Genomic DNA, 14463 nt, shown 5'->3' with positions numbered 1-14463 from the left:
TCACATTCTCCATTTGCGTGTCCATAGATATCAGAGAAATCACGTAACAAGTATCTTTATACATGAGCCGGTCTCGAAGTCTCATCGCCGACTAACGACTTATCGAATTCCTGCATCAATTTTATCAGATAAGATTCCTTAATTATTTATTTAATTATTTACTCCGCCTTCTCAAGACGCTCTGCTTTTCGTTTTAACTATAGATACGGACAAAATTATATTTTCAACGAAAGAGAGATGGAGAAGCGAATGCACTTATTATGCATACTATTCTGCATTCACGGTCGCCGATTCCGACAACGTATATATAGTAATTAGTTAATTATGTGGGTAGCTTATTAAGGCTCCATTGACATCGGGACTAAAGTTATCGTCCTAATTTACCCTAAAGCTATCGATTCATTTTGTGTTAAATTAAGAAGCTAAAAGGGATTGGCTCGCCAATAAAAGAGATAGTTCCTTGCGATGAACAATAAAATTGTCAATTTGTGTCTGACGATGTTGACCGGTAAAGTCGACTCATTTCACGAACGCGTGTCCATGAATTTCGACAGTTTCTTTCGAAACATATAATAATGATATCTGCTTCATATTTGTTACGAATAATTTTTCGTAAAGTATAGATCTTGTTTTATTTATACAATGTATTTCATGCAATCAAAGATATTAGTTTATGTCTCATCAGGGAAATTGAATAAAAAAAGATTGAACCTGAAGACTGAACCATTCATTATTTTTATGGTAACGATATAGCAAGATAGAATTATAATCATATACACACGCATGATTATGTGGGACAAAAAAAAATTAAATAGTTAATTGCTCTCATTAACTGATATATGTATATAATTCTTATATTTTTGCATGCATGCTTACGGAAGTAATCTTTTCATAGATATGAGTTATGAAAGTAATATCTTTAAAAATATATATTGTACAAAAATATGTTAATTATTTGCTTATTCGCTTATTCGCAAGTATGGAATGACAGAAAGCAATGACATTACTTATATATTTATATTAGAAATCAATTCCGATGGTGCAGTCAAACGTATTAATAAATTACTTTTTTTATTATATAAATATTGCTATCTTACAGACAAGTAATAGCAATATAAATAATATCCTGATTTTATATAACCTTCTGTAATTTTATAATCAATAAAGTTATTTGAAAAACTAGACACGGATATGTTGCGATATTTGCCGGATTTATATATGTGACGATATAAATTTTAACCACATAGAACTGATGAACGGATGATAGATTGTACTTTCGTATACTCGAAGAGAATACGTGGAGGATGGTTGCGAGGTTGAAGTATAGCCGAATAGGCAAAGCCGGAGCCGCGTATCGATCTGAGCGCTACTCTATGGACCGGCCCGAGCTAAGGGGATGGAGGGAGAATAGGGGACACATTGAAGCGACCACTACTACCATGACTGCGTACCAGCATCCACACCCACCTTAAAAGCTGACACAAGTGCCTAGACTACCTACACAATCAGCTGTACTATCACTAGAAGCTAACATAGACTTTCACGTCTTTGGAGCTGCAGAAGCGCCTCGGGCACAAGCTCGTCTGGCAACACACAACCAACGCATACGAGAGTACATACGAGTTTTGCCCCGGCTAGTTTGTCCAGACATGTACATAGGTACCAGCAGCTAGCATCGACATCCGCATCCCCTCCACTATGACCGAGGCAAGGGCTTCAATCTCCAAATCGACCCTGCCTCGTAGTCAAACCTACCCTAGGTGGGTTCCCGTCGACCTTGGTTACCAGGGTAGAAGATGAAGGTGTAGAGAGGAAGGGAAAGAAGGAGAAGGAGAGAGGGAAGAAGGGAATGAGATAGCAGGGCGTGTCGTTGCGTCTGCAAGGCTCCGAAGAAAAGGTCTGAAAACCTCTCCGTTACTTTTGCCATCCCCCCCCCCCCGTCCATTCTTACCCCGGCACGCACCAGCGGCCCAACTTTTACCATTTTGCCGTCTGGCAAGATAATCTCCCAGTCCCACCTATAATCCAGCGGGAGGGAGGGAGAGAGAGAGAGAGAGAGAGAGAGAGAGAGAGAGAGAGAGAGAGAGAGAGAGAGAATGAGAGAACGGAATCACGATTCCCTATCTGCCTCTACGCCGGCTCTTCTATGCTTTCCCGGGAAAAGGAAACCATCGTTATTTCAAACTTGTGCTGTGCAGGTGCCGCGAGTTGTTTCAGGCTAATGATATAGCTGAAGCTGGAATCTAATGGAATCAACCTGAAAAAGAAAAAGTTATCATTTCGCCGAGAAAATATGAAAATAATTTCTTACTACTAAAGTAATAAATCCCAATTCATATCATATTTTATTATTATGTATATCATGATACTTTTCACATTAATGTATTGCTATTGTTATATCTAACAAATTATTTATATACATATAAAAATTAAGAGTTGTATATTTACAATTTTATATATTTTATATTTAATTGTGCATTTATAAATCTTAATCTCGTGAATTTTTTATCATTTTTATTTGAAAAAACAATACATTTTGTGATTGTAAATTGTATTTATGCAAATTAATGTCTTGTAAGAATTACGAAACAATAATTACAAGAAAAATAAATACAAGTCATATTTATGATAAATGCGAATACGTGCTAATCTTCTCGGCTGCGAAACATAGATAACTCCCAATTCACGCGCATACAGTGGAAAGGCAAAACAGCATATACGTGTTAAATATGCAATGTGTTTGAATAAAAAAAATGAAATCGCATTGCTTGGGTGCATCTCTCTCTCTCTCTCTCTCTCTCTCTCTCTCTCTCTCTCTCTCTCTCTCGCTTGTTTTCTCTCTCTCTCTCTCTCTCTCTCTCTCTTATCGTTATTATATGATATTATATTCTTCTGAGATGAGCGCTTCGTCTGAAGACAAACTTCTCGAGTTGTCTTCCGCTAATAGCGTGGGCGTGGATGCAGGTGCAACATGCATATTGCAAAGGAATGAACTCGTAAGTGGAGGGTATACGAGAGGAGTGGGACTAAATTGCCTCTCGTAGACTTCAATCAGGGACGCTCGGAGAAAATTAAAATGAACGAGAGTGTTTCGTAGCTAGCAGCCACGAATTAGACTTGGAGATTATCGAATACATTGAAATAACAGCGATTGAGAAACTACGAATCGAGAATTAAGATGATGTTTTCTTTCGTCTTTATTTTCGACACATGAACGGATCGCAAACTTCAAAGAGACTTCTGGCTTTATGTAGTGTGTTACACATGTCGTATAGTGCAGTATTTAATATCGTCAAGAGTGCTTAATTTATATGAGATTTAATAACCAAAATGCAAGATTTAATAACCAAAGTAGCACTACAAGATGATTTTTAAAATGCTAATAAAAATGTGAGAGATCTGTTGTGGTTTAGTGCCCTAATTATGGCATTTCTAGTTTGAGATTGTGCATTACTTTGCGTCAGCGCTATACGTGTATATTACGGTTATATCTATTATTTATTTTTTGGTATTTACCATTGAGAGGGAGATCACAAATTACCTCATTCTCGATAATGAACTTGGTTCGTGGCGAAATCTTCTCCGACATTGAAAGGAATAGAGGCTGATAAAGTCGCTGGTGTAAAAAGAAGCTGTTTTTTTTTTTCTCGAGCTACCAGGGATTACACGTTCCTTCTACAAAGGACTATTGGCAAAATGGCGAGGCGCGGGAGCGCTGGAAAGTTGGCAAAATCCGGAGTGCCGCGTCGTAAAGATATGCCCGGCGGGTCGCTCGGGAGTCGAGCAGAAAGTATGAAATTGCTTATATTTTATAAAAGCGAAGGAGAATGGGAGGGAGGTCCTTGTGCGGCGCGAGAGATGAGGTGGTATCGACGGGCAAATAAAAAAGACGGCGAAGAAGGAGGCAACGTCTTCTCGTGAATAAACAACGAGCATCGTACACACCGTAGGTAACGTAGGCCGAGAAAAGAACATGGACGCGCATGTATTACACGTTAGCCGGCTGCATGTAGAGTTAGCATTCCGAAGGTGTGGCGCTCTTTTGTAGTTGCGTCAAATGAAAGTTGATTCGGCAAATTAGAATGTATAGACCGAGTCAATGTTCAAGTCAAGAAATTCAACTAGAATTTAATTTTATCGTTCTAGCGCTGATGATAAGCGCAAATCAATAGAACGAATTAAATTATTTTACATATTTGTAGATTATATACTCTTATATAGATTTATAAGTCATGTAAAAATATTTTGAAAAGGAGTACTGTATGTTAAAAAAATACAAAAAGATTGTTACTATCAAGAAATAAACGATATAGCAGCAATAAAATTGTACGCTTAACTAACTTAACTGAACTTGATGAAGATAAAAATGTTTTAACTTTTTTCTTTTATTTAATTTATTTTGCTAAGTCTCTAGAAATGATTATTTTTATGTATTATAATTCTATTTTTTTTCGGAGGTATGATTTTAATGCAAATAAGAGATTTATCTGTATCAGTAGTTATATTATTATTGTCCATATGTCAGTGTTATTTTAAATGACAATATTTGAAAATGAGTGATAATATTTCAGAATATGATAATATTTCCTGAAGCAACATTTGAATAGTCTATATTTAAGCAGTTTGAAGTCATATTTTGGCCGTACTCCAATTCAAATTTTCGTCAGTTGAGCGATTAATGTTGCTTGCGTGGTTAAAGTTCCCATAATGCTGCATCTTAAATTGTTAACGTCCCAATTAAATAATATCATATCTTCGTCATAGAAAGTATTATAAACTATTATAATTTTCCAAAAATCACTGCTTAAATATTTTCTGCAATTAAAACATCGAGATATTATAATCGAGATATTATAACCAAAACGGAAACGGAAATTTTAAAATTTTAAATATTAAAAGTAATATTTAACAAAATCAATTATGGCGCTTAATCATATAATCTGCTTTTATTACTGATATATCACAATTATCTTTTTATGGATTATTTTTGATTAAATAATTACCAAAGTAATTGAAATTTATTTGTGGAATATTAAAATTTGTACTCAGATTAAAAATCTTACTATATGTCTTGTAAGAACTGGAAAGCTATAATCAAAACTGCGATATAACTTTAGGCACATGTATAAATATGTATAATTGGCATTTCGATATTGATTTATACATTATGTGAAGGTTCTTCTTGAAAAATATAACATCTTTGTCGCTGCATTGTCAGCTTTACAAAGATGGAGGGGAGAGAAAATGAAATGCCCTACATATATCAAGTTCCAAGCCAATATAGAAGACTAGAAGGGACGGAAATGCGTATAATCAACGCGCAGACAAAATAGCATATTGTTGTTTTGAAAGAACAGTTTACTTAGGTTAGGTATACTACTGCGTTGAATTTATTATAAGGAAATCCGGTGAAGAAAACACGCTTGCGCCAACACATTCATCGCCATTTTTCTCGATATATTTTGAAATATGTGAAATTTTTAAAATATATTAATATCTTTAATTACAGTATATAAGTAACAAAAGTATAAAATGCGTAACCAAATTAAAACTACTTTAACTTTAAAAATGATAATAAAAACTGAATAAAAAAATTGATATATTAATAATATATTTATATTATATTAGAAATGGATTGATATTTGATTGTAGTAAATATGTATGTTTTGTGAAATTGTGTTTGCAGGAATGTATCCTCTTTAGGACGTATCCTTTTTATTGATCGCAAAAGGGAGTGAATTAATGTCACTTGTCGAATGAAAGAGATACGTCTTATTTCTTATCTTGTAAACAATTTACCAAAGTAATCTGTTCCAGTGTTTACGCAATGATTCCCACATATTACATGTTTGCCTCTATGTAATGAGATAGGGTCGGTCTTGGTTCAAGAGTTTTCCATATTGTGCTCGGATCTCGTTAGCAAAGAGATTCTAGAGATTAATCAATTACCCTTGCAACACGAGATTCATTTTGAATTTCCACCATTGTGTAAGCGTAAATTTACTCAATAAATTTTAAAATTTGCCTAAGTGGCAGTACTATCATTTGAATCTCATTCTAAATTTGATTTAGTTCTAATTAAACTTTAAAATTTGCCTAAGTAGCAGTACTATCATTTGAATATCATTCTAAATTTGATTTAGTTCTAATTAAATTTTGTAAATTAAATTTCTTATTAGCAACTTTAAGAATTTTATCGCAGATTGAGATCTTTAAATTTAAGATAACACAAATAAAAAATAAGGAAAAATTGCATTGTATCTCTTCTAGTAATATCTTTTTTATAAAATGATTTTATCTAATTTTTGATAAGAAAAAAAATATAAATCAAATAGGAAAAAATGTAATACAAACAATATACATATTCATATTAGATGAGAAAAAAATATATTCTTAAAATATTTCATGTTAGTTAAGACTTGATAAGAGACGATGTGTTCAATATTTTTCTTATTTACATTTTATATCTAAATGGAAAATTTTTCGTATAACTATTTCAAAGAATTTAAATATTTTAATACATATTAGATTTTTAAAGTTACCTTTAATAATGATATAAATTTGAAAAAATTTATTTTGCTAAATATATTTTAATAAATTAGTCTTTTATATCGTTTTCTCATTTTGTGAAACACGGGAAACGAGTTGAAAGAATTATTTAGTATCATTGAATTTAAGTGAATTAAACGAATAGAAAGATAGATAAATAAAATTAGATAACATGAAAGAAGAAGTCTGCACACTAAATTAATTCGTCGATCGTTAAGTCCGTAGTTATTTTGACACTGATTTTGGCCATTCCTGTATTTTCTCTTCCGCAGCGGCGTCATCGAGCCTGTAGCCAAAACTACGATGGTCTGGAACGACTTTGTTTGCTCGTCGGGTCTCTACATATCACAAACTCGTGCAAACTCACATACGAGGGCGTATTCTCTGCGTATCCGTACCTATTCGCGAAAATCCGCGCGTATTCATGTAACTCCACCGCTGCGGTTGCAGCGTTGAATTTGCCAAAATCACGGAATGCTTGAACGAATGGTCCATGTATGCGTACCTTATATGTGCCTTTGTGTATGTAAAAGCACAATGTATTTGTGCACGTGCGACTGGATACGTGCGCAAGTATTCGCACGTCTATACGTGTTTCCGTTTCGCTATTGCAATGTGTAGCCCTCTCCCGTCTTCTCTTCCCTATTCAACGCGTTTAGTTCCATGTCCCACCAACAATCCAATTTATACGTCGGATTATTCTGGAACCAAGGGTGGTTCCAACCCTCTCCCTTCCTCTTTTACCTGGTTGTTGCCCTTGTCGGACCCTCTCGAATCCCCTCTTCCTACATGGCTGCGTCGACTGCTGCTGAATCGCTATGGTCGAATCGAGGGAGCATATCCTCGACAACGATTCGATCGAGCTGGTTCTACGTGAACTGATGGCTGATCGTCACGGTCTTTTCTTCGTTTCTAGATTAGATGACGGAACACTTTTTTTATTGTTTTCTGCTCTTAGCCATTTATTATGCTTATTTTAAATAAATGCCTTTATGATGCTATCCGCATGACGTTAAACGAAATTTTTCCTTATGTTTATGTACGGATATGTAGGTAGAGATTAAGATCATCGTAAGATTTATTTCTCATAAGACCTTACGAAAAAGATACCACAGCTTTATTCAGGAGAAAAGCAATGCTATAAAAGAACACGATTGAACTCACTGATCCGGTCGGAAACGCGATTGGTCCTGGTTCTGTCCAAATATCTTTGCATCTGATTCTTGATAACTCGAAGTAATATTGTTCAAATGTTTTCTTTACTTTCAGTACCTTCATTTTGCTTCTGCATTAAACCTGGTTTCCTGGTTCCAAGTGACCGCACTGAATTGCTTGCAATGGAGTCTTTAATTGAAATCAGAAAATTTTTATAACGTTATGAAGATTTCAGATTTTATCTTATTGGACATTTAAATATATTATTATGCATCTTGAAAACATTTGCAATTGAAAGTATTTTTAATGTTGTATTAGTTATTTCTGTCTTGTTTATGAATTTATTATAATCGTTAATGCAGAATGCTTTCATTAAAAAACAGCTAATTATACGTTTGCCCATAAACATTAATAATGTTAATTCTTTTCTTATAATTGATTTTTGAACTTGCTCTTTTTATCTTCGTTCAATTGACTCTTCAATGTGCTATACCAATGTGATAATGACAATATTTTCTTATTGATAATTATACTATAGAATTTTGAAACTTTAGAGTATTTATGATACCATAATGTTCTACATGTCCATAAGATATTTTTGAATTTCAAGAAGGACATTCCAGACTATTTTACATATTGACGATTTGTATAGCACGTATCCGCATTACGCATTCTTTTTGAAATAATTTTTCTCATGCAATCTTAATCTCTCTTTGATCTTTGATTTTAACAAAATCTTTCTTTTATTTAACAAAAGGATTTCATAGAATGATAATTTCATGGAAATATCCTGATTTTATATAAAAACGTATTAGATATATGGCACATTAAATCTCGCAATATATTAATAATTTATATTTATATTAAGAATGCTGACTAAATAATCATTTTTTTCAATATAGACCATCAGGAGTTTGTTCAGAATTTCTCTTAAATTCACATAAATCTCGTTACTGAAATAGAAAGCACTTCACGTACAAGTGCTACAATTATTCGATCTCGATTCATTTTTCTTGCTCGCGCAGCATCCGTTCATCGTGTCTGGACGCGTTTAACGCTGAGGGAGCAAAAATCTCCAGTCGGAAGAATGGTCGACATTCACGAAGTTTCTTTATAAAAAAATTCAGAGCTTCTTGAAGAAGCGAATGACGGGTTATATCGATTCTCGATTAAGACGTTCGGTCGGACCAAAGTTTCTGTTTGCTGCGTACTAATGCGGTTACTCTTTGGAAATTTACGAGACGAGTAATTTCTTCGTCTTCTATGCATTCGGCGTTCAACTTTTACAAAGATTTCCCTCTATTCGATCAATAAATCACATTTTCGCAATTTCATGTTGTTCAGCTTAAATAACTTGCGCGCACAAAGTATATATGTAAAATAAATATTTCATAAATATTTTATTTTTTTTTACGTTTTTACGTCTTTTTGGATTGGATTAAAGTTTTTTTTAAATCTATGTTATGTTTTATAGAAAACACAATATTTTCATATATTAATAAAATTTAGAAAGAAAGCTTTTTTGTAACTCTAATTAGAGTCTTGTAACTATCAGTGAAAAAAATATACAAGTTTACAAATTTATGTGAACATTAAAGTAGAATAGAAGTTCCTAAAATTAGGACTCTCTTGTGTCGTTATTAACTTAACAAACATCTAATGATCAAATGTTTGGAAAAAGAACGCCTAACAATTTATAGTTAGCAGCAGGTGTAACGGGCAGATCTTTATTTAAAGACACACCGCATCTTTTTTATTCAGATGCATCTTGTAAAGAACACGGATATGTGACCATCCAGGAGAACAGAAGCGGGTGATACCAGGGATAAGCAAACTGTTAGGTGCAGACGGTTTGTGGCGCTTTAGAATGAGGATTTATATCCCCGTCCGAGACGTAAACAATACGCGAGACGCGGTGATAAATCCGCAGCGCAGCTCTCTTTCCTCTCCCCTTTCATCGTATTGCAGGTTATCTAAGTCTAGGAAATTGTCGTTTATTGTGCTCTATTGCCAAAGTTACAAGCTGCTATTACGTTTGTCGCGTATTATGTTTCATAAAGATGCACATTTGATGTTTCCTTATCTTGTAATTCACTTTACTACTAAATTAATTATTAACATGTAAGTAATATTAATTATATTTTATTGAAAGTGCACGTCTATGTATGTGTGACGATCATGAAGACATTTAGTAGTGGAAAGATGTAAGATTATATAAAATTTAACGATACAGATGTATAGATTTTCAGATGACACATTAATGAAGAAATGATTGAAGAATAAATTTTATATTATTTTATATTATTTTACGTTTACAAATAATTAAATAACTAATATTTTATAAAATCTACATTACTTTGAAAAATTGAACAAAAATACAAGAAATTTACAATTCTTTATAATTCTATTTAAAGTAATTGAAGTTAAAAATTTCTTTTTATTAATGTGTTTTTTAAAATCGTATGAAAGGTGCATCTTATTTTATTATAATTTACAAAAATTGTAAATCTTTTGACATTTTAATTAAAGAGAAATCTAAATTTGTCAGAAATTAGATAGTTATTAAAATTAAGGTAACAAAATACAAAAACAAATTATCTATATGAAAAACAATGCATCTATTAGATAATGTTAAACATTATATTATACCATTAAATGGAACATGATTGACGCGATTAATATTTTTAGTAATTACATATTTAATTATACGACGATTGAAACATTTTATTGCGACTGACATAGATTTCGACAATAAAAACATTTGTTTAACATAATATTTATGCAACTAGTAAAGGAAATTCGCTCCACTAATAGCATAAGTGTGTTTTACATAAATATTAAAGCGATTCAATTATCAACATTCATAAAAAAGATGAATACAAAAAGAGGAATAATCGTTATGATGTTTAATGAAAGATTTTATAGAGAAATGTGAAAAGAGAAAGATTGCGCATTGTAAATTAACGTCTCGTAAAGTTATAATAACGTCGCCAATGGTGGCGTTTATAACCGCCAATTAATTACTGCACTTTATTAGTAAACTATTAATATATCATATTAACTTTTAATCATCGATCTCAACTTTTTATTATGAAAAATAAATGAAGGAAAAAAAATAAGTAAATATTCAGTAAATACATACTTAAATCATTTCATCAGTCACATGTTTAGTATAATTTAGTATAATTACAAATTAATGCGAGAATTAATTCTACGTTTAGAATATTTAAAATTATCAATTTCAATATTTTAATGCAAAGAAAGAGAGACTAAAATATACAACTTCGAATAATAGCAAATTCAGCACTTCACGATAATGTCGCCAAGATTTACATTTAAGTAAGATAATTTGCATTTAATCAAGTGTAGTTTATTTTCTTTGTAATGGCTCGGCAAGTATGTTGTGATTATACATATTGCGAATGTAGCGAGGTTACCGTGGATACATCGACGGACGTATAAATCGTTCGCACGAGAAGAGTTCGTGATGGCGAAACCGCGAATGGAAAACTTTGCCCGTAAGGTACACGCAAATATCAGCTGAAATGTATAATGGCGACAAAGTGACACTGGTGATTACACTTAAATGTCTGCAGTCTTCACGCAATTGTCACACAATCCCTTAATTGAACTTTCTATTATATATGCTGCACACATGTCGTCGCCAATACTACTCCGGTTTACAACAGCGCATTGCAACGGCAATGATCAATTAAGAAGTCGAACGAACTTACCTGTAAGTGAAGTTCGGCTGTAATTATATGAAGAGATTACGACCCATCCAGAAATTTCTTAAGAAAATTTGCACCCATAAAGCCAAATCTAAAGCAATTTTAAACATCTCTAAAATATATGAGGATCGGGCGACAAGTTGATGCTTTCTTTTCTCTAAAATTGTTGTGACCTCCTAGCGGCGCGAGAGAATACTACATCGTAATTATGAGAACGAAATGTAATTAACGATTATTATCGAGCCGAACGAAGTCTTTAGTACGTAAAGAAAGATTTTCTTCCTGAAGATATTTTGTGTTATAAAGCATCTTTTCTCTCATCTATATTTATCTCGATATTCAAAGAAATAATTTTTAATGTATCTTTCATGTTTTGAAAGTCCAAATTCAGTTTCTCACGAGCAGACAATCGCGCATTGTCAGAGAAATCGTAATACGCCGACGGCGTATGGTAAAAGGTTCGATAGAAAGACTTGGTTCCGAAAAAAAGAACCCTTTCACCGGCGTTTTTATAGCGCAGTAAATAAGAAACTTTCTCCTAACCCTTTTTTAGCGAAAAGTCGAGCGGCATATCAGCGATCCATGAGGCTGCTTTCACCGGCCCAGGCTATTTCTTTACCCCCTGCGTGTTTCAATATGACATATTTCATAGAATAATTAGTAGTTGAAAAATACATAGGCTACAAAGCAGGTGCACATACTTTTTAGCATTTTATATTCCATGCGCCATGATTGCCAGAAGGAAAAAAACTTTTAATTAATGATTATTATTTTTGTCTTGTTTCTAATTACAGATTACTGACATGCTAAGCCGTCAAAGTCGCCGAACTCTGAATACCGGTAAGTTTATAACGTTACAGATACACAATGTGCATGAGATGATTGTACGTAATTATGTACATTTTCTGGTAACGCGATTAGAGAAAAATAACGGTACGGTAAAGAAATAGGTTACGAGAAATTATTTATCATAATTCGTGGTAGCGGCCATTAAAGTAACGTTACGCTCGTCTTATTTCGTCTTATTACGAACGTAATTTGAATTTGAAAAAAGCAGTTTTTATAGTCGAGTAATTTTAACTGGCATGCATATAAAATAGTGCAACGAGCAGTGCTGTAAAAGATTCACAGAGACGATTACGTTGAGATAAAAATGACAATGCATCAAAGAAATGGATTGCATCCGCAACAGACTAACCGTAATGCAACGGCCAAGTATCCCAGTAATTTTCTCGGCGCTGCCGACTTTCTAGAACGACGATGATGAAGAACCACTGAAGCGAAACCGCACGTGTTTTATTATAGCTTTAATTGCAAGTATCCTCTTAGCTGTACTTTACGCTGACTGTAACCAAGGAAAACGTAAAATATAGACGTTACAACTATGCATTGCCTTTAAAGAGTTCTTGCCGTTCATCATGTTAGGGCACGTATCGATAGAAAATAATATTGCAAGTCTCATTATTCATTTTTATCGGCTTCATTTGAACAAGTCAACAAAGTTTAACGTTCTTCAAACGGTGCATATTAAACTTGAATGTTGTAAAACATTATGGACTTTAGACTTGTTTGTTAATTAACATTATTAAATCTCAAAACTAGTACAAATTGTATGATGAAAAAGAAAGTGCTTAATTTTCGATTTCGAGACAGGAAAGATCTTAAAATTATATTTAAAATGGTGTTATGTTATATACTGAGTTTACTATGTTATATTTAGAATGTTATAGATACAACTGATAGACATATAAAGGGTTTATATTTTTGTATAGAAAAAATTTTATATATTTTTGCTCTTTAATATACTATTATATCTATTTATACTTAAAAGAGTTGTTAATTTTATCAGGATAGATGAATTATATAAATTAATTTTTATAATGTTTCGATATTGCATAAAAATATTAAATTATTTATAAAGTTTAAATTTACAAGTAATTACTATTTCTATAAATTAGTTTGATTAATGTAATCCAATCCATATTAATAATTGATAAAACTTTCAAATTATAAAACTTTAAATTAGTTTTTTTGTATATTCTCCATTTTTTTTTTTTTTTATTAATTTATAGATGTAACACAAAAATGTGGTAAACAAAATTGCCTTCTCTTATTCATTTACATTTTTACAAATCCGTCTTTTTTTACATGCCCATCGTTCAGCGTCATTCTATTAATCGCGAGAGAAGTAATTTATAGCTTCTCTAAAAGGTAGTAGTTTGCAAAGTACGACGCCATTATAAATTCACGTTCACGTCGGGCAACCAGATCTCGACGGTGGCGGCGGTCGCGACGTGCGACTTCACAGTTTCGGAAACGCACACCAAGAACGCGGTACTTTGCACAGCGCGACACACCCTGCGCCGTTAATTCGTTATTTTACTTCATCCTTTACGGCGGATAGGTACGATTTTCTTTGCAATTTATAGTAACCGATACCGTCGATGACCATTCGCATACGAAAACGAGCCGACGCTCTTCTTATCTTCTTTCCTTCTCTCTTTTGCACTCGACTCGTATCTTTCTTGCAAAATCAGCTTCTTACTTTTCAAATGGAAAAAGAATTTCTAAGACCAGACGACTTGGCATAGAATTATATGTACATATATATAATGATTGAAAGAGCTCAAAAGAGTGGACACTTTTGTATAAAGACAATTCCGTTCAATTTCAAAGCATGGAACCGTTCAAAGAATAAATTTTTGGAAATCAGTGAGTGCACGCGTGTAGATTAATGACGTACGCATGTTCGTCATAAGTTAACCGTGAGACGGGCAGAAATTAATTAAGCGCAACCAGCAATTTGCTATGAATTCCAGGCTTAATGTCATCAAGACAGGGTGAGGTAATTGCACCTCCATTTTATATCGAATTAATTGACGCCGTTAAGCCATAGCCTTCGCGCTTCTCCACTCTGAACTTTTGCAATTCTACCGTGCGAGTCGCGATGTTTTAAGGCATTTTAAGACACTTTAATATCCACACGGTGCGCATGTCGCCACGTATCTCGTTTTGTATAACTGTCAAG

The 14463-nt window shown here is 33.2% G+C and overlaps 1 protein-coding gene across 2 annotated transcripts in view; it reads left to right on the top strand.

Annotated features, from left to right (window-relative positions):
• Positions 1-14463, top strand: part of LOC105428446 (uncharacterized) — a 150834-nt gene that overhangs the window by 90435 nt on the left and 45936 nt on the right. For both annotated transcript variants that reach the window (XR_016139333.1, XM_011640780.3), the window contains one exon: positions 12230-12275. Coding sequence is in view for 1 of the 2 variants with exons in the window: in XM_011640780.3 (XP_011639082.1) it covers positions 12230-12275 (46 nt within the window). In the remaining variant the exon portion in view is untranslated. The remainder of the gene's footprint in view (positions 1-12229; positions 12276-14463) is intronic.

The sequence above is a fragment of the Pogonomyrmex barbatus genome, unplaced genomic scaffold (genome assembly GCF_055798465.1).
Source record: "Pogonomyrmex barbatus isolate J1 unplaced genomic scaffold, ASM5579846v1 scaffold2, whole genome shotgun sequence".
Classification (NCBI taxonomy): Eukaryota; Metazoa; Arthropoda; class Insecta; order Hymenoptera; family Formicidae; genus Pogonomyrmex; species Pogonomyrmex barbatus.
The sequence above is the reverse complement of the archived record's forward strand: the minus strand, read 5'-3'. Positions and strand labels throughout refer to the sequence as shown.